Source organism: Cucurbita moschata, unplaced genomic scaffold, assembly GCF_002738365.1.
Source record: "Cucurbita moschata cultivar Rifu unplaced genomic scaffold, Cmos_1.0 Cmo_Scf00019, whole genome shotgun sequence".
NCBI classification, from domain to species: domain Eukaryota; kingdom Viridiplantae; phylum Streptophyta; class Magnoliopsida; order Cucurbitales; family Cucurbitaceae; genus Cucurbita; species Cucurbita moschata.
Window position 1 is genome coordinate 2324703 of NW_019268535.1, and position 23183 is coordinate 2347885.

Genomic DNA, 23183 nt, shown 5'->3' on the forward strand with positions numbered 1-23183 from the left:
AATTTACGCCCAAATATCCGCTGACACCCTATATTCTCTCTCTCTCCCCTGTTTTTGTTTTTTCTTTGATCTTTATTCCCATTTTATGGACTTTTTATCATATAAATGAAAGTATCGATGATTCGTCCCAATTCAATTCATATGGTTTGGGTTGAATTATGAGTTATTTTAATTGAATTTCACGTAAATAAAAATTTTATGGATTGGTTCATGAATTCTTTTGGAACTAAATTAGGTTTAACGGACCGACTCGAATTTATTTTTAATTTTAAAATATACATGTAGAGATATTTTATGGTTGGATTGGTCTCATTTCTATGTAGAGATATTTTTCGTGCATTCAATCTTTTCATCGTAATGTTTATCGTGAAATATATCATTTTTGTACTAATTGGATTGATTTTTCAAAAGAGTTTGTCTAATAAATATAAAACCTTGGTCTATGTCTTTATTTAAATTTATTGCTTACTTTGAATGGTCAATAATGTAAGTAGTCGTTTTCGAACATGTGGCATCATTCAAAAATGTAATCGGAGTCTTGTATGATAGCAACCGTGACACCTTATTGACTTTTGAATTGCTATCACATTAACTGGTATGAAAATTTAAACGTTCGATATGAAAAAGAGCAAGAATATATGTCAATTATCACTAATCTATGCTCGTTATGACTATTAGTTTTTATATCTAATTTAACAAGCCAGACGTAATTCCAATATTTGGTGCACTTTATGATATACTTTAACCTGTTTAGATATACTTATAATCAAGAGGTTAGAGACTCGAATCTTTCTATCTTCACTTGATGAATTTGTACATAACACAGTAGGATAACTCCGAGTAGGGAATCTTGTTGCGACCCAGTTCCCGTCCAATTAAATTGAATGGAGAAGTCGTCATAGTTCCCGTCCCACTCGTGGACATCTCTAGTGGTCGATATGATAGAGGCCAAACACATGGCCTGATCCTCATCTACATTGATCCTCATCTACATTCGTAAGATAATTGGGCCTTTAAGGTCCAAATTCCCCGAGAGAAAATGCTATAATAATTTAACTATCGAGTCAACTTGACCAACTGAATTAACTCGAATATTTGATGTTTGTGACTGATATAATGATGCGTTGTGACTTGTAAATTTTTTATATTTGATTTTTTTAAATAATTAAAAAAACAAGCTGACAACTCAATCCAAAAATCGACGGTTGGATGAGGTTAGATTGTGAACTATATTCAGATTGTTCGGGTCACTAATCCAACTAACCCTAAATTTTATATTGATCTAAAATATTTCTAGAACCCAATTCGTGTAAACCCGAACAGGTGACAGTGATATCGTAGATAGAAATTGTTGAATTTAAAACCTTCAAATATTATGTCGTCATTGAGTGGGCCCTCCTGACTGTAATCAGATTTAGACTATCCATAGACCAGAAGAAATTAGGGTTGAAAATCTACACCTTTCTAGGGTTAAGGTTCTTCAACCTTCCATCTCCTGGGCCCCATTTCTGATCAACGGTTGTTAACCTTAACAAAGCATCATCATGAAATCCAACGGCTGTGAATGTAGAGCTCACCATCAACGCTCTTTATCACTCCGTAGACAATTGCAGCCCAATGATCATTGTACCCGTAACCACCTTACCATCCATGCGGCGTTTTTATTTTCCTTTTTTTTTTTTATAAATGTTAAAACTTTATAACAAAATATTTAAATTAACAAATAATTACTTTATTATCCTTAAACAAATTATTTAGCGTTTAGATAACCATATGAAAATATCGAACATAAATTTAAAATTATTTATAAAAATTAAATAATTAATAATAATTAATGTCTTATTTACTTAATTACGTTAACAGAGTTAAAATTCTAAAACGTCCACATTTATTTATTTTAGTCTATGTATTTTTTAGGCTAATGAGAGGGGTTAGCTTGGATTACAAGTAATCTTGTGTAACTAGTCAATGAACATGGCTACTACTTATCCTTCATTTTTTTAGTTTTCTTTTGGGACTTTTCTATGAACAATTAAAAAAATAATCCCACTTGGTATATAAAATTGCTTATAATAATTACATTTTCATGATTAAATTTGAATTTTCGTTTTTACAAGAGGCTGGTTTTGTTATGAATCACGGTTTAGCAGGTGAATTTGAGAGAAGAAACGACTGGTCTCGGCCTTTTTTGATCTTTGATCTTTTTCCTTTTTTTATCGACACCCTTTTGCTTTATCTGTTTTTTTTTACTGCGTAGAGGTGTCGTGGTCTTCTTACATAGCTTTCGATTCGCGTCTCTGTGTACCCTCCAAGTGTGCGCTTTTGGCTGGAGAATCTGTTTTGGCCTCCTCTGCTTCAAATATGTTTGCTCTGATTCTTTAATGGCGATGATCGATTTTTGCCTAATTTCTACGAGGTTTGTTTATTGCTACTATCCATTTTTTTTACTTTGTTTTTTTGCCCTTTTGCTTTGTGATCTTCTTGGGACGGCTGTTCTTTACTTTACTTCATGTGGGGTTTCTTATAATCTATTTCTGGTGTTTGATTCAGTGTTCTTCTTCTTCTACAGAATTCGTGTTGAGTTTTTGGGGATACCCCAGTAGTCATAGGGCGTTGATTTTCGTCTGGACTTCAATTTTGGCTTCTGGGAATGGATTTTTAAGTGTAGGGTTCTGTAGTTGGAGTTTAGTTCTTTGTTTTCGGATGAATTTTGGGATGTTTCTTCATTATGTTCACGAATTGTTCTTTGAGTTCTTACTTACTCAATAACTAAACGAAAATGAGAGGATAGTTTGAATCTTGCTGCGCATCAGAATGATTTGAAGTAATTGAAACTAGGAGTGGAGCTAGAAATTTTTGTAATGGGTGTAGTGTTGACCTTCCTTTGTCTTTGGCTTCACCCTTGCTTGATATGATGTCTTTGTAAAGATCCCACGTTGGTTGGAGAGGGGAATGAAGCATTCCTTATGAGGGTGTGGAACCTTTCCCTATTAGACGCGTTTTAAAACCATTGGCGATGTGTAACAGGCTAAAACGGACAATATTTGCTTGCGGTGGATTTGGGCGGTTAGAAATTGTATTAGAGTTAGACATTGGGCGGTGTGTCAACGAGGACGTTGGGCCCCCAAAGAGGGGTGGATTGTGAGATCCCACGTTGGTTGGAGAGGGGAATAAAACTTTTTTTTTATAAGAGTGTGGATACTTCTCCCTTGTAGACGCGTTTTAAAACGGTGAGGCTGATGACGATATGTAACGGGCTAAAGCGGACAATATCTGCTAGTGGTAGCCTTGAGATGTTACAAATGGTATTAGAGCCAGACAATGGGCAGTGTGCCAGCTAGGATGATGGGCCTCCAAGGGGGGTGGATTGTGAGATCCCACATCGGTTGGAGAGGGAAACGAAGCATTGTTTAGAAGGGTGTGGAAACCTCTCCCTAGCAAGCACGTTTTAAAACCGTGAGTCTGACAACAATATGTAACGAGTCAAAGCGGACAATATTTACTAGTGGTGGGCTTGAGATGTTACAAATGGTATCGGAGCTAGACATCAGATGGTGTGCCAGCGAGGATGCTAGGCCTCCAAGGGGTGGATTGTGAGATCCCACATCGATTGGAGAGGAGAACGAAGCATCCTTTATAAGGGTGTAGAAGCCTCTCCCATAAAACCGTGAGGCTGACAGCAATACGTAACGCATTAAAGCGGACAATATCTGCTAGCCATGGGCTTGGGCTGTTACAATACACCCGATTTTGTACTTCTTTTTCCTTCCTTTCTTTCCTCTCATTGTTTCACTTCTCACAGGTTAACTTACATGACAATATAATACACTTGATGTTCCAAAGGTAGTGTACCTTGAAATCAGCTGCTCAATTTTAACCATGGCTACCTCTGCAAATCAAAGCAAAAAGGAGAGCTTGCTTAATGAGGTAATTTATTGCATAAGATTTCATGTTGTTATGGTTGCTTCATGATGTGAATCATTGCAGGTTGTGAGCTTGGAAAAGCAGTTAACAGCATCAATCCTTTCCAAAGGGATATTACATTCAGATGTCAAAGATCTATACTACAAAGTTTGTTCAATTTATGAGAGAATTTTCATTAATGAACATGAACAATTAGAGCTTCAAGATGTGGAATATTCTCTATGGAAGCTTCATTACAAGCTTATCGACGAGTTTCGGAAGCGGATAAAGAGAAGCTCTGCAAATGTAGAGAGCCCAAAGTTGGGGACAGGACAGAATTCTAATGATGCACAGCGAAGTAGTAGTAATCATATTGCAGAATTTAGGTCGTTTCTGTTGGAAGCAACAAAGTTGTATCAGAAACTGATCGTGAAAATCAGGGAGTATAATGGTGTTCAAAAAGAAGGCTTGTTATATAAGGCTTTTGGTGTCTCTAAGGGCATTGATCCAAAGAGAAAGAAGACATGTCAATTCTTATGTCACCGTCTCTTAGTTTGCCTTGGGGATCTTTCTAGATACATGGAACAGCATGAAAAACCAGATGTCCATTCCCATAAGTGGTTAGCTGCTGCTACTCATTACTTAGAAGCAACAATGGTTTGGCCTGATAGTGGAAACCCCCATAATCAGGTGATCTTTTTTATTACTGCAGAAAGGAAATACGTGAGATTCCACATCGATTGGAAAAGGGAATAAAACATTCCTTCAAAGGGTGTGAAAATCTTTCCTTAGTAGACTCGTTTTAAAACTGTGAGGCTGACGATGATACGTAACAGGCCAAAGCGGCATATCTACTAGCAGTGGGCTTTGGTTGTTACAAATGGTATCAGAGCCAGACACTGGGCGGTGTGTCAGCGAGGACGCTGGGCCCCCAAGGGGGTGGACTGTTGATATCCCACATTGGTTGGAGAGGAGAACGAAGCATTCCTTATAAGGGTGTGGAAACCTTTCCCTAGTAGACGCGCTTTAAAACCGTGAGGTTGACGACGGCACGTAACGGGCCAAAGCGGATAATATCTACTAGCGGTGGGCTTGAGCTGTTACAAATGGTATCAGAGACAGACATCAGGCGTGTGCTAGCGAGGATGCTAGGCTCCCAAAGGGGGTGGATTGTGAGATCCCACATCGGTTGGAGAGGAGAACGAAGCATTTCTTATAAGGATGTGAAAACTTTTCCCTAGTAGATGTATTTTAAAATTGTGAGGCTAACAGCGATACGTAACGGGCTAAAGCAAAAAATATCTACTAGCGGTGAGCTTGGGCTATTACAAATGGTATTAGAGCTAGACACTAGGCGGTGTGCCAGAGAGGACGCTAGGTCCCCAAGGGGGTGGATCGTGAGATCTCACATCGGTTGGAGAGGGAACAAAACATTCCTTATAAGGCGTGGAAATCTTTTCCTAGTAGACGCATTTTAAACCTGTGAGGTTGACGGCGATAGTAACGGGCCAAAACGGATAATAACTACTAGGGGCGAGTTTGGGCTGTTACAAATGGTATCAAAGCCAGACATTCGATAGTGTGCCAATGAGGATGCTGGACCCCCGAGGGGTGTGGATTGTGAGATCCCACTTCGGTTGGAGAGGGGAACGAAGCATTCCTTATAAGGGTGTGGAAACCTTTCCCTAGTAGACATGTTTTAAAACTGTGAGGCTGATGACGATGCATAACGAGCCAAAATGAACAATATTTACTAGCGTGAGTTTAGGTTGTTACAAATGGTATCAGAGCCAGACACCGGGCGGTGTGCCAGCAAAGACGCTAGGCCCCCAAGGGAGTGGATTGTGAGATCCCACGTCGGTTGGAGAGGGGAACGAAGCATTCCTTATAAGGGTGTGGAAACCTTTCCCTAGTAGACATGTTTTAAAACTATGAGGCTGACGACGATGCATAACGAGTCAAAATGAACAATATTTACTAGCGGTGGGCTTAGGCTGTTACAAATAGTATCAGAGCCAGACACCGGGCGGTGTGCCAACGAAGACGCTAGGCCCCCAAGGGGGTGGATTGTGAGATCCCACGTCGGTTGGACAAGGGAACAAAGCATTCCTTATAAGGGCGTGGAAACCTTTTCCTAGTAGACATGTTCTAAAACTGTGAGGCGGACGACGATGCATAACAAGCCAAAACAAACAATATCTACTAGTGGTGGGTTTAGCCTGTTACAAATGGTATCAGAGCCAGACACCAGGCGGTGTACAACGAAGACGCTAGGCCCCCAAAGGGGTGGATTGTGAGATCCCACTTTAGTTGGAGAGGGGAACAAAAATTTCTTATAAGGGTGTGGAAACCTTTTCCTAGTAGACGCGTTTTAGAACCGTGAGGCTGACAGCGATACGTAACGCGCCAAAGCAGACAATATCTACTAACAGTGGGCTTGAGCCGTTACAAAATCATCTTATGAACTCTTTTTTCCAATCATGATATGAGATAGTATAATATGTTTTACTCAAACTGTTCATAGTTTCTTTCCAGTTGGCTGTATTGGCAACATATGTTAATGATCAGTTTCTCGCTATGTACCACTGTGTGAGAAGTTCTGCAGTCAAAGAGCCTTTTCCAGATGCTTGGGACAACCTTTTGTTACTATTTGAAAGAGTAAGACTCATTTAGTTTCTATCTTACCCTCTACACCTTTTTTGGTTGTTTTTACCACGTTTTAACTATGTGACCTTACAGAATAGGTCATCTCTTATGCCTTCCCTATCTAGGGACGCCGAGTTCGATTTCTTGAGACCGTCCGAGAAGTGCTGTTTAGAAATCAAATCACAAACCAAAGATGATCATAAGTCTCTAGAGACAGACTTGTTTTCTCTGCTCATCAGAACATTGGCTTTCTTTTTCATAAATTCGAGGTATTTTAGTCGCTCAACGTTCCGTATATATATACATTCATATTGTTTTTAGTCCAAGAAACTCCTAATTCATGCATACATGACTTTGTGCAACATTAGGAATGCTTTGCTTATAAAGTTGTTTAGCTTGTTAGAGTCAACTTGATACTCTATGTTGCAAGCAAGACTGATGATACTTAAGAGACTGGGTTATGGAGCCATGCTGCTTTTTTATAGCTCATTTAGTTGTTATAGATAGGAAAACTATATATGGAAAATGATCCTATATCGTAAACGACTATTTATAGTAAAAAAGCTAGTATAGATATACCGTAGATGGTTATATCTGGTAAAACTATATATAGTAAACTAAAACTATATATATCCTTTAGGCCGTGCTTTGAAGATGTACTTTCTGCATTTTCTGTATCCTCTCTTACTTAGTATACATACCTGAAGTCTCTCTCCTGTTTTTTGTGTTCATCTAGATCGAGTGTGTGCGTTGTTGTACGATCCTTACTGTAAAAAAGTGACTAAAGTGTCGAACAGAGGGTGTACTTTGTTCGAGGGCTCCAGAGAAAGGAGTTGAGCCTCGATTAAGGGGAGACTATTCGAGAGCTCCATAAGCCTCAGGGGAGGCTTATAGTGTACTTTGTTCGAGGGAAGGATTGTTGAGGATTATTGGGAGTGAGTCCCACATTGGTTAATTTAGTGGAAGATCATGGGTTTATAAGTGAGGAATACTATCTTCATTGGTGTGAGGCCTTTTGGGAAGCCCAAAGCAAAACCATGAGAGCTTATGCTCAAAGTAGACAATATCATACCATTGTGGAGAGTCGTGATTCCTAAGTGTTCATCTAGATCGAGTGTGTGCGTTGTTGTATGATCCTTACTGTAACAGCCCAAACCCACCGCTAACAAATATTGACCTCTTTAGGCTTTCCCTTTTGGGTTTTCCCTCAAGGTTTTTAAAGTGCGTGTGTTGGGGAGAGGTTTCTACTCCCTTATAAAGAATGTTTCGTTCTCCTCTCCAACTGAGGTAGAATATCATAATTAACAGTCACTTAACGTTTTCTTTGCTTTGCCAATTCCATGTCCACCATTTTTTTTTCTGAGTTCTAACATTTCTTGATGGATTTCAATACATTACAGTTTGGAGCAATTCACAAGTACATTTTCATCTATGATGAGATCGCTGGATGAACTCTTGTCTCTAGATGATTCTGAATTAAATGTTTCATTAGAGTCGTACGACGTTTTGGATTCAGTGCGAACCGGCCCTTTCCGAGCCATCCAAATTGCTTCCGTATTCATCTTCATGGTACAGAATCTTCTCAGTAAAGCTAACCTGAATGATATGCAGCAACTTGAGCTAACCCACTTGGCATTGGTTGCTACCTTTATTGTCATGGGACGTCTAGTCGAGAGATCGCTGAAGGCGAGCCAATGGGAATCATCCCCTCTTTTACCTGCAGTGCTCGTTTTCGTGGAATGGTTACCAAGCGTTCTTGATGAAGTAGTAAGATATGGTTCTGATGCAAAAACTAGAAGCTCCATGTCTTACTTTTTTGGTGCTTATGTTGAGCTTCTACAGAAGCTGAATGTTCATACAGCTGAGGCACATTGTTCTCTTGCTATCCCTCTGTGGGAAGATTATGAGCTAAGAGGCTTCACTCCTTTAGCTTTTGCACATGAACCATTGGATTTCTCATCGCACTGGGAACACATCGACAACTTCGAATTCGGAGCTGAACACCGCGCTTATCGCATAACGGTTGCGGCTACTAAAATTTCGGATATCGCTAAGGATTATCCAGAGTGGATCATTCATGACAAAGTAGAACAAAATGAACTTCCAGATAAGAAAGAACTGGAAGATGAAGAAGTCATTCTTTTCAAGCCCCTCACGAGATACAATTCGGCACCAATCTCTATTGCAGGGAGCAATGAAGCTTCACCGAAAAGCACAGAGGCTCAGACTATATCTTCCGATGAATGTTTGAGGCGTGCCACGTCGCTACTTATACAACAGACGCAGGGCCAGACCGATCCCTTTGCTTTTCATAATCTCAGCAGAAACAAGCCATTTGAACAGCAGCATGATGTTTCAGAAGGCACCATATCAACTGGCCCTCCTTCACTTAGTGCCTGGGTGATCAATAAAGGTTTTACTTTTAACCCTGTTACAGAGAAAGGGCCTGGTTTGCAGCCCATCGATGAGTTAACTCTGGCATTCGTGAACGGTCTTAAACTCGACAATACCGAGAATTCTGCCTCGATTCCGAGCTCGAAATCTGGAAAATCCGACCTTTTTCCACCTCCTCCCTATTCCACCCCAGTACCTTCAGCTCCTTATTTACCTGATGATGCTGTTTGGACTAATGCTACCAATGCTAACATCTCTAGGGACATTGTCCAAAATGATACATTTTCAGGAAGTGCTTATTCAAATTGGACTGCCCCTCAAGCTACATATGAGTATGGTCCCGTGTATCCGTCATCACATCGAATGAGTTCTTCGGAATGGCTTCGTCAATATCGGGAGAATCAAGTACGGGCACCTCCCTACAATGCTTCTGGAAACGTTATGAACTTGCAAAGAAATGATACTTCAAGGTATGAACATTTGTATCCAACAATGAATATGGAGAGTTCATTGCGTTATCCAGCTTTCCCTGCAGCTTACAGCACGAATGAGAACCAAAAAAACATGTTTTTCCATGGTTATGTAAGGCCAAACCTGTATGGCTGCGGTGTTATTGATTTGAGAAGTGAGCAGCCACCGGTTCTGCCGTATCTAAAAGATAAAGAGTGGCAGCTGCAAAAGGATGCTGGTAATAGAAATGCTACCTATATGGGGAATTGAGGATTTTCATAGTTTTGTCTATATTCATCGTTTACTCGAACCGAAAACTTGAAACTGTCTAATGAAAGCGTTTGCGTTTGTATGTACGTGTATAGAAAGTCGAAAAAATGATCTCAAGTAAATGTATATTAAGGAATTGTCTCGCCTCGACATTGTAGAAGATCGTTTCCGTTTCTTAAAAGATATGTGAAAGCGGACCTTCATGTCTGGTGATATAACGTGTCCTTGAGTTTCATTTACGACTGACCTAAAGTTAAGTCACGTTCAATGAAATCTAGTTTCACAAAGTTGAACTCGAGTGCAGCTCATGCTAGTGGAATATTGTTTTTTTTTTTTTTTTTAATTTAAGTAAGCATCTCAATTACTGTCACGTTATTTTAAGTTACGATATCTCTGTTGGTATGAAGTTTTTTAGGAAAATCAAACGTAAAATCATGAGAGTTTATACTCAAAGTGAACAATATCATACCATTGTGGAGGGTCGTGGTTTTTAACATGATATTAGAGTCATGCTCTTAACTTAGTCATGTCAATAGAATGCTTAGGTGTCAAACAAATAAGTTGTGAGCCTTGAATGTGTAATTCAAGGTGACTTAATATCATACTATTGTGGAGGGTCTGTGGTTTTTAACCTGGTATTAGAGTCATGCCCTTAACTTAGTCATGTTAATAGAATGCTTAGGTGTCGAATAAAGAAGTTGTGAACCTTGAAGGTGTAGTCCAAGGTGACTAAAGTGTCGAAAAAAAGGTGTACTTTGTTCAAGAGCTCCAGAGAAAGAGTCGAGTCTCAATTAAGGGGAGATTGTTCGAGAGCTTCAAAGAAAGAGATATCAGGGGAGGCTCTATCGTGTACTTTGATCGAACGGGAGGATTGTTAAGGATTACTGGGAAGAGTAGTCTATAAGTAAAGAATACTTATGCTCAAAGTAGACAATATCGTACCATTATGAATGGTCGTGGTTTATCATGTTAATTTATAGTTTAATATTTTAAATTATTTCTACTTCGAAAATAATTTAAAAAATATTAAAAGAAATATTATAATTTTTGAAACCATTAGAGGGATAGTGCCCTAATCATGGGCTGAATGCTGTGTTCTTAGGAGGGAAGGCGGACCAAGTCGATCAACAGAGCCCATTAACACCGAAGGGAAGGGTTCGAAATCGATCCTCGAAGAACAAACACAGCTTCTGATGAATCTTCCAAAGCAGCCGCAGCCAGTTTGATCTCGTTCTGGCCGTTCCATATTTCCGCAATGGCAGGACACGATTCAGGCGATGGAGAAGTATCTTCAGCACAAGCAGTTTTGCTCGGAGCCTTAGCCCCTGGGGTCAACGTTAGTTCAATTTCATCTTCTATTTTCCAGTTCCCCTCCCCTTTGCAAATCCATTCTCCAATTGAATTCCTGTTTTCTTTACCTTATGAAATCAGGGTCCTACATGGACTACGCTTAAGTCGGCGTTTCTGATGCTGGGTCTGTGTCTTGTCCTGATGCTTAGCCTTGCATTCTCTGCCAGTGATTCTTGGTTGATTCTTCATGTTACGTTCCTAGTGGTTATAACTGCGACCCTTTTCTTGCTCCTTAACTGGTATGTTCAACTTTTTACATTCTTTCATATCGTTCTGGTTCCATTTTTGTTACAATTTAATTTTGTAACAACTTAGTCCTACTTTAAACTTTGTGAATTTCTAACAATTTGATCCAAATATGAAGAACATTGTTAAGATTTAATGAAATTTTGTGGGTATATAGATCTAAAAACTGATTAGGGACCAAAGTAGTTTCCAAACTAAGAATAAGTCTGTTACATAACAAGAATCAGATGGAACTGTTCAAGGTAGTTGATAAGGGATTAGTAAGATTCGGATTACCTCGTTAAGAAATATTTCAAGGTAAGAACACTTGTTTGAGATTCGAATCACTCGATCATATTGAGCTTGAATGATTCTAAACATGTAACCTAAACTAAATAGAATTGTAAAGAAATTTAGCCCTAATGATAAAGAATAAAGTAAGATTCAAATTACTTGTTGATTGAATATCTCTAGACATGAACACTTATTTGAGATTCGAATCACTCCAGTAGAAAGATTGATCATGTCAAGCTTGAATGATTCTAAACATGCAATCTAAGCTATATATAATTGTAAAGAAACATAGTCATTCACAAATGCTTTTTTTATTGCATTTTCCGAGTCTTCTTTATAAATATAACATCCATGACTTTATATAGTCTCAAAATGAAAGTCCTTGACCTTCCATGGAGTATTTCAAGAGTTGTAACCTCCATACTTTAGGACCATAATTAGCTACTATGGTCAAGGAACATCATAACTCTAGATTGCCATTCACCCAAAATTTGTAACCATCCAAGAATAAATGGAATTTGAACATTTTCTTTCCATCTTTCTTCTATTGATACCTTGGTTGGTTATTAAATTGTTACAAATTTGAGCTGTGAGGAGTGAGTTCTATGTGGCATACATTGTGTTGAACATAGAACGTGAATTAAATCAGGAAAAGTGTGGAGCACCAACTTTCTCGAACCACCAAATATTTTAGTCAAGAGCTGGTATTGTACCCAGGGATTCAATGTCTGCATTGAGTTTGGTGCATAAACAATTGTATTCAAGAGCTGGCATTTGGCATAAACAATTGTATTCAAGAGCTGACATTTGGCATAAACTGTGAGGAGTTTAAATTGAGTTTTGGGCCTCAATGGTAGGTTGTTTTGAAGGCTTTGGAAACTTGGTGGGTTTGGCATTTGTAACCTGAAGTTATGTAATGAAACATTGTTGTCTTGTGGTGTTTCTTTAGAGATCATAATATTTTTATCATTCAGACGCTTATGAATGAGTTTTGATTTCTATACAGGTTTCTTTCCGAGACTGGCTTGGTTTCAGTAAAAAATCAAATGGAAGAACTACAGATGTCGCCGAAGAGTCAAGATAAAAGCGAAAAGAACGAATGATCATTACGAACTTTATTACTCAATAAACCAAGACATCAAATGGGTATGCCTTAGGAGACTCAAACAAACAGATAAAGACAGCAATCACGGTACGTCGTCGTGATCGATAGGTATTATAAATCTTCCATTATTCGAAGAGGGGAGAAAAACCCGAACTTATTTTCAGAAGAAACACTTGCAATGGTAACTTCATTCATGCTTTGATTCATCCTCCTTGTGCTTTCCTTTCTTCTGCTTGATGGAACAGAAGCATGAACAGCATGGTAACTGTAAAAAGAACTTCATTGCTTGTTGTGTTTGATGTGGAAGTTAGGAGAGCAAGACTTGATTTATATATGCAGAGACGTATAGAGCCTTTTCTTTTGGTGTGTTTATTCCTTATATCTTTGGGGATGCTATTCTCGTTTCTTACAGATAAGAAGATGCTTAGCCTTGCTGAGCCACTTTCCTGAAACTTGTGGAATCTGAGATTATTTTGTTGATGGGTTATTTCCAGGTTTTGTCTCGAAGTTTTGTATTATGTATTCTTAAGGCTGTCACATTTATATTTTAATGAATTCATCTTTATGCCTATTTTTTTAAAAAATAATTATCTACTCGAAAATCGAGTGTTTATATGACTTGATAACTCGAACTGGATTGGGTTGGATTGATTTAGAATTTTTTCTTTTAGGTTGAGTTATGTTGTACTTTTTAGAAAATTGAAAATTTGTTTAGTTCACAGGTTGAAACTTTTTTTAGTCGAGTTGTGAAAATATAGTTCACAATTCAACCCAGTCCTACTTTTAAGATTGTTAGGAAAATTAAGGATGTTTAATGTTTGTAGTAGATGTTAGTAATGTCGGGTGACTTATAAAATGTTTGAGTTTTATGAGATTTTAATTATTAACGTAACGAGTATTGTAGATAAATAGAATATTTTTAAATAATAAAAAAATGAATAATCGATTCAATTCAACTAAAAAATAGAGATATGAGTTGGGTTGAGATGCAAACTTTATTTGGGTTTTTTGGGTTACAACCCGACCAACCTAAAATTTTGATCGAAAATAAAAGTTTGAGTTAAGATGTAAACTTTATTTGGGCCTTTTCTGTCCAACACCGATGCAAAGACCAAAACCAAGTATTACCCATTCCTTTGAAGCTATCATCACTACCAAAACAGACTTGCTCTTTACTTGTTCTTCCTCCCGAGTGGAGACCGATCGTTCAGATAGATGGGAATAAACTAATGAGCTTGGATATTAATGAACTCTATAGAAGAGTAATCTATCGGAACAATACTCTTATGGATCTATTAACAACAAGTAGATCTACGTCAGGAGAATTAGTAATGTGTCAAGAGAAATTGGTACAAAGAGTCGTGGATACACTTCTTGATAATGGAATCCGCGGACAACCAATGAGGGATGGCTATAATAAGGTTTGCAAGTCGTTTTCCGATATAATTGAAGGCAAAGAGGGAACCTTTATAGGAGAGAAGAGAGGCAGTGAGACCGAGTTCAAAAGAAGAGGTACGATATTTCACTTTACAAGAGAGTATAATAACTTTTTATTTCGAGAGTAAATTCATTAAATCCAAAACCTTCGGGCTACAAATCCAGCCAATCTAAAATTTTATGTAAAAAAAAAGAAAAAATTATATATATAAAAGATTAGTTGGTGCAAAAATTGCAATGAATTTTCATCTTATCTTAACGTGTTGACTGTGCAGGCAATTGAACAACGAGGCAAACAAACACATCACCACGTGGCAAAAGCCCCACGTGTCACATGCTAAACTCTGCCACTTCTTCCTATAAACCACACCTTACAAACCCCTTCAAATCAACACGTTCAGATTCACAAAAAAACACATACAGAGAAAGAGAGAACTACGGTCGGTGTCGGCTGTCGGTGTCGGTGTTCGAACTGAAACAATGGCAGTAAGCATTTCCTTAGCCAAAAATGTCATCTTCAACCTCTGGAAGGCCTTTCCCAATGCCTCTCCTTCTCAAACTCTCAGATATTCCTCCAAGATTTCAAGGGTCTCTTTCACTACTTCCGCCTCTAAGCAACCATGGGTATCATTCCTTACACCAATTTCATGATTTAAAATTGTTATTTTAGTGATTTGTTTCATGGGTTTTGTTCGTCGTATAGAATGGACATGGCGCGGATGCGAACCGAGACCCGAGACCGGATTTAGCATACGAAGATGCGAAGGAAAGAGCCAAGGAAGGAGCCTATGACATGAAGGAGAAGGCGAAAGACTACGCCGAGGGGACGAAAGACATGGCGAAGGAAGAAACCAACAAGGCTGCGGAGACAGCGCGGGCTGCGAAGGAGAAGGTGAAAGACTACGCCGACGATGCGAGGGAGAAGGCTAAGGAAGGGACGAATAGGGTAGCGGAGACGGCGGAGGATGCGAGCGAGAGAGCGAAGGAAAGTGCGAAGGGAATGAAGGAGAAGACGGAGGAGATGGCGAAGGAGGGGACGAAGAAGGCGACGGAGACGGTGCAGAATATTGGGGAGAAGGCGAAGAGGACAGTGGAAGGGGCATGGGAGGCGGCTAAGGATACAACGCAGAAGATAAAGGAGAGGGTTGTAGGGTCAGATGAAGATGAGAGGGATGAAGATGTTGTGGATGTTAGGAGAAAAAGTGGGAGAAAGTTGGATGATTGAAATAATGGGTGGAGTTCCTTTTAGTTGCATCAATGAAATTTCATGTTGTTTTAGGCTTTTGATCAAGAGATGTTCTATGTGTTATGTGGGAACTGTGGAATAAGGTAGATATTTGAAGGAAGTTTCTTTTGTTATCCACTTTTTAAGTGTCTATGAATTTAAACACACGAAGGAATTTATTTGGGGTATATACATTGGGTATCATTTGGAAATTTCTAATGGGTATTATAGATAATGGATATATAGGATATATAGTTTTGATTTATATATCTCTTTACCGTTCGAGTTCGAGCTGACATGTTTGCTGGATTCTTTGTACCTATTTTCTTAGGCTTGTTTTGCTATCACCTTTTATGTTTTGTTTTCGTACGGAGTGAAATGGTATCACTTTTTATGTTTTGTTTTCGTACGGAGTGAAATGGTATCACTTTTTGTGTTTTGTTCTCTTATGGCTTCTTATTTCTAAAGTCTAATCAATAACTCGCTCTCACCTCCCACCGGGTATGATATGAACTAAGAGACATCATTTGTATGATATGAACCAAGAGACATCATTCATACAATATACTTCAATGAAGATGTGAAGAAAATGTTGTCAAAATTATCAAAAGAGGTTGCAATTCATGTCACGTTGAGTTGAATAGGAATGAAGTTTGATGGTGGTTTTATAAATTTTGATTGAATAGGAATGAAGTTTGATGGTGGTTTTATAAATTTTGATTGAATAGAGTTGAATAGGAATGAAGTTTGATGATTATAAATTTTGATGGTTTTATAAATTTTGATTGAATAGAGTTGAATAAGAATGAAGTTTGATGGTTATAAATTTTGATTGAATAGGAATGAAGTTTGATGGTTTTAAATTTTGGGTGGGTTATAATTTAGAGTTATTGTATTTTAAGACATTTTATTTACTTTATAGGTTACATTTACACGGCTAATTATGGTCATTAAGTATGAATGTTACAACTCTTGGAATGCTTCCATTTTGAGGCTATATAAAGCCATGTATGTTGTATTTGTAAGAGAGACTTGGAAAATATAGTAAAAGAAGCATTTGTGCTCTTTTTTAGCCAATGGCTAAGTTTCTTTGCAATTCTATGTAGTTTAGGTTGCATGTAGAATCATTCAAGCTCGACATGATCAATCTTGCTTGTGGAGTGATTCGAATCTCAAACAAGTGTTTGAGATATTTGATCAACAAGAATCATTCAAGCTAGACATGATCGATCTTGCTTGTGGAGTGATTCGAATCTCAATCAAGTGTTCTTGTCTTGAGATATTCGATCGACAAGGTAATCCGAATCTTATTCCCCTTGTAGTTGATTCCTTATCTTATCAGGGTACTTCGATTCGATAGTGTAATGAAGAATATATATGTGGTGATGTACACTAAGAATATATATCTGGTGATAGTTCTGGATAATCTTCTCTAACACTTGTTCAGGTGAACAGGTGTCACTTGCTTTGCTTCTAGTTTCTCTGCAACAGTCTCGGGAGTTTTCTGAGTATCTGCTACAACATTACTAGGTACATCACTACGTGAATCTTTCAGCAACTCAACCTTAACTCCCACTTGCTTCGTTGTCCTAGAGCTTTTCTTTTCTTTGTTCTTATACAGGACATTTTCATCAAAAGTCACATCACAGTGTCTTGGAACTTTTCGGTTTTTGTCATCTCAAAACTTGTACGCGAACATGTCAGAATCATAGCCTATGAAATAACACTTCACAAGCTCAGCATCAAGCTTGTCAACTCTTCTCTGGATCAACCTTGTCAATCTTCTCTGGATCAACACGAACCTACGCAGTACAACCAAAAGTTCTCAAGTGAGAGTACTTGAGTTCTTTTCCTGCCCATATTTCTTATGACAACTTGAACTCCAAGGGTACTGACGACCCTCTATTGATCAAGTAGACTGCTATATTTAGAGTATCGGCCAAAATTTCTTTGGCAATCCAGAATGAATCATCATACTCTTTGCCTACTCATTCATAAGTCAATGACAGTATTTTAAGATGAAGTATATGTTTTATGTTAAAGTTTTCAAATGATTATTTTCGCACAAATGAGTATGGTATGTATACTGTAGCAACTTTAGACTATCAGGAATCTAAGGTCATTACAGAAGTATTATACATGAGGCATTGTGCCCACATAAATAGCTTGATTGTGAATGAGGTGCTTAAAAAAATACATGACTCTATTCTTAGTGTTCGTTATGAGGTGAGTTATGTTAGATCATCCTAAAGAGATGGACAAAATATTTTACCAGTAGTTTTTATTTTTGTTATACTTAATTTATTTAAACTAAATATTTTTATTGTTTTTGTATAATAGGAAGTTTAAGTTTGTGCTCAAAGTTTGTAAGGCGTGACTACTTGTCTCTTTCTAGAAACGGTTTTTTTAGGTATTTTGTTGAATGATTATATTCTGTGAAGGTGGATAATTAATTAGAGGTAGGTGCAGTTGAAATTGATTCAATCCATGCAACTGAGGTTTCGGTACTTTTAAACTAAAAGTTTAGAGGTGACAATTCTTTTATGCGATAATATCACAACTTTTACTCCAAAAGTTTTGAATCCATTATCCAAAATCCTAAACTCTAAATAATTCTAACTCAACCTGAGAATAGAGGGTTGGGTTGGGTTACCAATCCAACAAACCTGAAATTTTGGGTTGGTTCAAAAAATTACTTCAGTCCAATCCAACCCGACCCTTGTATACTCCATAAAGAAAAATAGTCTCACGTCCGTTGGAATGAAAAAACTAGGGAGTTTCTCTACTATAATTGGGATGTTTTATCTCACTTAGTCAAATCGAATTCAGCCGAAATATATTTTTTGACGGCTCGAGCTTGCCTTTAAGATAATCTGGCTTGGGTCTAATATACTCAAACGCTTTCCTACCATTTTCGACTCTTTGGGACCATTTCTACATTTTCAGAGGTGTTCGAGCCAATTTAAATAATTTTGAGCTCAATTTAGATTATTTGATACAATTAGATTAGTCCATAGTAGAATTCTAAATTATAATGGTAGGAATATTCCATAGGTAGAATTAGATTTCAAATTGCAACTTATTGGTTTTGTTGGATGAATTTTTTGAAGTATGAACGTTGCATGCCCTAGGAACCCTACACACATCGTGTTTTGTGATTCTTCGATGTGTATTTTGTTATGAGACGATTGTGCTATATTATGCATTTTGTTGTGAACTCAATATAGTATAATGCATGAAACCTCTAAATGTTATGTCACGCAGACTATGTTAGCATGTTATTCATGAAAGTTATGTTTACAAAAACCGATGGTATGACTCATATCATACATATATGTCATGATATAAACCTATGGAGACCTCATGCATTTTGTGTGTTACGTGCATCAGGACACTTTCCCGTTATGATTAGTACGAATGTATAGACTACGATATTATGTCCACCAAGATATTTTGTGTGCTTCTTTCCCTCCACGGCCTTTCCAGTAATATGCCTGTATGTTAAAGGCTAGGTTTGAGGGTACGTATACGAGTCTGCCTGGAGATCCATGTGCGCGTGCGTGAGCCATGATGTTTTAAGTAAGGATATGTCCCTTCATGATTGCATGTGTTACTTAGTATTTTTAAATATTCAAGCCACGTGCAACTTTCTTTTTAAGTAAGGATATTGTTTTAAATGAACTTATTATAAACCTTTAAGTGTATAAATTATTATTTTATTATAAAAAATAGAGTCATTAAAGATTATGGCACGTAACCTTTTCTCTTTCCACCTTCGAAAAGATTTTTTCCTTTGAACGTAAACTATACTCAAATTCTTAAATTGACATTTTAAATTAAATATAAAAATCTAATTAAGAAATTTGTTGAATTCATATATGGAAGGTGTGCTTGGTTAGATGAAATCCAATTAAATTGACGGACACCTCTTCTAAACAAGACTATTCAACTTTTACTCAATTATACAGTATACTCTTTATTTAGACCGTTTTTCAAATTCACTTTCAACCTTTATATATGAGACTTCAAAGTAAGAACTTCCTTCAAAGCTAGAAGTTCATATCATATTCAAATGGCTTCTCTTAGGGCAAGTGTTTGTGTGCTTGTGTTTCTTTTCTATTGTAGTTTCAATGTCTTTGAAGCCACCGAATCTCATGGAAGCCTTACTCCTGCACCAACGGCCACCACAAAGCAGCCGCTCCAAGCCCACATCATCGTCGTCATCGTCGTCATCATCCTCACCACCACCACCCTCCACTGAGCGAATCCAACTTCAATGTCTTTGAAGCTGTCGAAGACCACAGAAACCCTGCTACTACACCAACTCACCATGACCATCACCACCACGAAGCCACCTCAAGCCCCCACCACCATCACCATAGCGCTGCCCCAAGACACCATCACCATGCCCACCACAAAGTAGCTGCCCCGAGCCATCACCACCACCACCACCTCCATAGCCAACACAAAGTAGCTGCTCCAAGCCACTCCCACCATGCCCACCACAAAGTAGCTGCCCCAAGCCCTCACCACCACCACCATCATAGCGAGCACAAAGTAACTGCCTCAAGCCCTCACCACCACCACCACCATAGCGAACACAAAGTAGCTGCCCCAAGGCACCCCCATCATGCCCACCACAAAGTGTTGGCCCAAGCCACCACCACCATGCCCACCCAAAAGTAGCTGTCCCGAGCTCTCACCACCCCCTACCACCTCCATAGCCAACACAAAGTAGCTGACTCAAGCCACCACACCACAAAGTAGCTGCCACCATATAGGCCATTGGAACCCCTTCAACGTCAATTGTAATGGTATTATTATATGCATGTCAGGTTCAAACGAAAAATATCTAAAGTTTATTTTAACTTTAAAATTTGTCGAAGACTTTATTATTCATTATTAATAAATAATGTAAATATGGTAAAAACACACTTAAACGGAAGGTTTATACATCTTCTAGTAAAGAAATCAAACATGCAATTTCATCAAATGTGGACAAAAATATTCTCACCCAAAGTAAGAATGTTTCTTGATTCTTATCATTTTCATACTTGAAACCAAAATCGACCTTCCAAGTATGAACAAATTTTAGAAGTAAGTAATCACCTAAAAGTTATAATTTAAACCGAAACACTATCCTTAAATTCATAAATCATACCTTCAATTCTTTTTCGATTCTCGATTTTGGTAATTCAAAATCTAAACCTATAAAGAATCATGTTTTGAGCCACTTTCGTGAAGGATTCTCGACCAAAAACCGTCCTGAATTCCCGACTTTGAGTTTGAATCTCACATTTCAACTTCCTCTTTCAAAAATCCTAGCCCTCTTTTCTTTTCCTTTTTCTAGGAAGGCTCATACCTTCAGGGGCTATAGAATGGTTAAATTTGTATTGAGTTATAAATCTATTGCTAATAGGTTTCTTTGCAGTTTTTGTCTCCATATACCGAGTTTGGACATAGGACATCTGCACCTCGGATACCCCGTATGTTGAGTTCTTGGAGGCTAACATTTTGCCTCCCTTTTTAACATTCTCAGCTACTTGTCCCTTTCTCAACTATTGAGAGATGTACAAACTGACTGGTGTGTTCATACTCGTACGTGTGGATCGTGTACGGTGAAATTAAGTATACATTTAAATTGGTTGTTAGGATAGCCAGAGTAAGAAAATAGATGGTTATGTTAGGTCCTTTTAACGAATCGAAAAAAAAAAAATCATATAACTTTCGTGGTCTCCAGCGAGACTCGAAAACTCCGACGAACACTGGAGTTTTCGTTCCAACACCCATGACGCACCCCGCCACTTTCCACGGATTACCAAAGCTATTATCATATATATTTTCTTTTCATCTAAATTGTTACCCATTCCGGTTTAAACTCACAAATATTCCTCAATAATGAAAGGGTTTTGAGTAGTGTGATACTTGAGTAAAAGAAAATACATGAACGAATCATTCGAATGAAAGCAATCGAGAGTATAGATGATAAAAAAGCTTAAAAAGAATGGAAACTTACTACCCATATCAACTAGATGTACTTTCTTTTCTCATGGCTCAACAATAGCAACTCCCAATTCAACTGGAGCAATTTTATGTTGGTTGACCTTTTGAGAATTTTGTAGCAAACACGTGAGTGAGGACAAAACATGTTAGAAAAACTCATGTTGGTTTGTGCGGATAGTTTTAACTCTTAGAAACAAGGAGTAAGTAACTTGACCATATCATCACGGGAATGCTAGGGCCATTGAGTACCAAATTCAGATTTCAAATCTTGGGTATGAGTCGTTACAAGTAAAAACACGAAACTTAAGCACATTATAACATTAAAAAAATTCTAAAATCCCAAAAGATTCCTCCCACTTTTATTGGCTTCAAATGTACGACATCTTAGGTCTATAAAGAAACCCAACAACTCTCTATTGAATTATTACATGTGTAAGCAATCAAACATAACACGAAGAAGAAAAAAAAAAGTAGGTTTTGTGGGAGCAAATTGAGTGAGGGAGATTTTATTTCATTTTTCCCAATGGTGTATCAATTCAAACTTCTCGGCAGGAATATCTTTCAAGTATAATCCATCATCAAAAGCTGCCCAAATGCAGTGTTTATTATCACACCGTGGAGAAAGCCAATACGTGTTCTCTGGCCAAAAAACCTCAAATGAAGCATGTCCATTCAAACTATTAAAATTGTACCAAAACAAAGTCGTACGCCAAAAGTTCATTCTGAATCTCCAGTTGAATTGGGCTTGCTTCTCCAAAACGTGTTCGCCCAAATCGTCATTTTTTGACTTGCAATGAACATTTAAAACTGAGTTTGTTTGATAATTGTAAATACTAACTTGCCATTTGCCCCCTGGTTCTTGTCCTTTACTCCCTATAACGTTTATTTTGGATCCTGCAAAACATGTGTTAATAATAATGCTTGATTCTAAAGCAAATAATAAAATATAACATAAACTAGTTAGAGGCTTCATTTTTTTTTTAGATACTCGAGGCTCTTTTGTTGATGCTTACCCATTTAAGTTTTGGTTTATTATATAGTAAAACAAAACATGCGTTAGAACAAGCTCTTAATCGTGTTTAGAAAGGTAATTTAAAGTTAATATCCATACAAAATATTAAATGGTATGAATGTTTTGAGGTTGGATATCTATATATGTTGCATGGTTATAAATATCAATTCTCTTTAATTTGCTATTTTTGATTGTGATGGAAAAACACAGCTGTGTTATTTTTAATTAAACAATAAAGGAAAACACAAAGGAGGCCATTCAATTTTCTATATTTTCTTCTTAATTAGCATCAATTATCTCAAGCCCATTAAGGCAGATTTATAAATAGTTCTCTTAACAATATTTATCCTTTTTTCTTCAGGTTCAAATCTGCTCCGGTTCGTTAAGTATCACAAAACTCCGGTGTGTGCATGGAAGATATGAGAAATGATATGAAAAACGATATGATATTTACGAAATGCTAGTGGAGTCGTATTAAATGATAATGAAATAGAAAAATGTTGGGACCTCATGGATTATTGTGTGTTCTTGCATTGGGGGATACCCCTTTTTACGATGGTACAGACACGTGTTACGAGACAAAAAAACGATCATTATGGATATCATAATGTTACAACGGCCAGTTGAAAAAATGATCATTGTGGGAGTTGTTTAAATGATAATAAAAATGGAAAAATGTTGGGACCTCATGGATTATTGTGTATTCATGCATTGAGGGATACCCTTTTTTACGGTGGTATGGACGCGTGTTATGAGGCAGGAAAACGATCATTATGGATATCATAATGCTGCAATAGCCCAACAGAAAAATGATCATTGTGTTTATCATAATGTTGCAGTAGTAAGGTAGGAAAATGATCATTATGTTT

The 23183-nt window shown here is 37.6% G+C and overlaps 3 protein-coding genes across 4 annotated transcripts; all 3 read left to right on the forward strand.

Moving 5' to 3' along the window:
- The first annotated feature begins 2242 nt into the window (after positions 1-2242).
- On the forward strand, positions 2243-9876 carry LOC111457002 (protein SMG7L-like). Its single transcript, XM_023099104.1, has 6 exons — positions 2243-2416; positions 3803-3927; positions 3988-4593; positions 6439-6561; positions 6643-6818; positions 7950-9876. The coding sequence occupies exons 2-6, from the start codon at positions 3880-3882 to the stop codon at positions 9661-9663; spliced, it is 2667 nt and encodes an 888-aa protein (XP_022954872.1). The 5' UTR covers positions 2243-2416; positions 3803-3879; the 3' UTR covers positions 9664-9876.
- An 893-nt stretch (positions 9877-10769) lies between these two features.
- On the forward strand, positions 10770-13117 carry LOC111456676. The gene is made up of 3 exons (XM_023098647.1): positions 10770-10999; positions 11095-11252; positions 12539-13117. Exons 1-3 carry the CDS (start codon positions 10919-10921, stop codon positions 12633-12635), a joined length of 336 nt encoding a protein of 111 aa, XP_022954415.1. The 5' UTR covers positions 10770-10918; the 3' UTR covers positions 12636-13117.
- Positions 13118-14451: 1334 nt separating this feature from the next.
- Positions 14452-15480, forward strand: LOC111456764 (late embryogenesis abundant protein, group 3). 2 transcript variants are annotated; one of them, XM_023098754.1, is made up of 3 exons: positions 14452-14698; positions 14778-15185; positions 15243-15480. In XM_023098754.1, exons 1-3 carry the CDS (start codon positions 14555-14557, stop codon positions 15297-15299), a joined length of 609 nt encoding a protein of 202 aa, XP_022954522.1. In that variant the 5' UTR covers positions 14452-14554; the 3' UTR covers positions 15300-15480. The 2 variants fall into 2 exon arrangements, with proteins under 2 accessions (XP_022954522.1, XP_022954521.1); XM_023098753.1 differs by having other exon boundaries at positions 14453-14698; positions 14778-15480.
- Positions 15481-23183: the final 7703 nt, after the last annotated feature.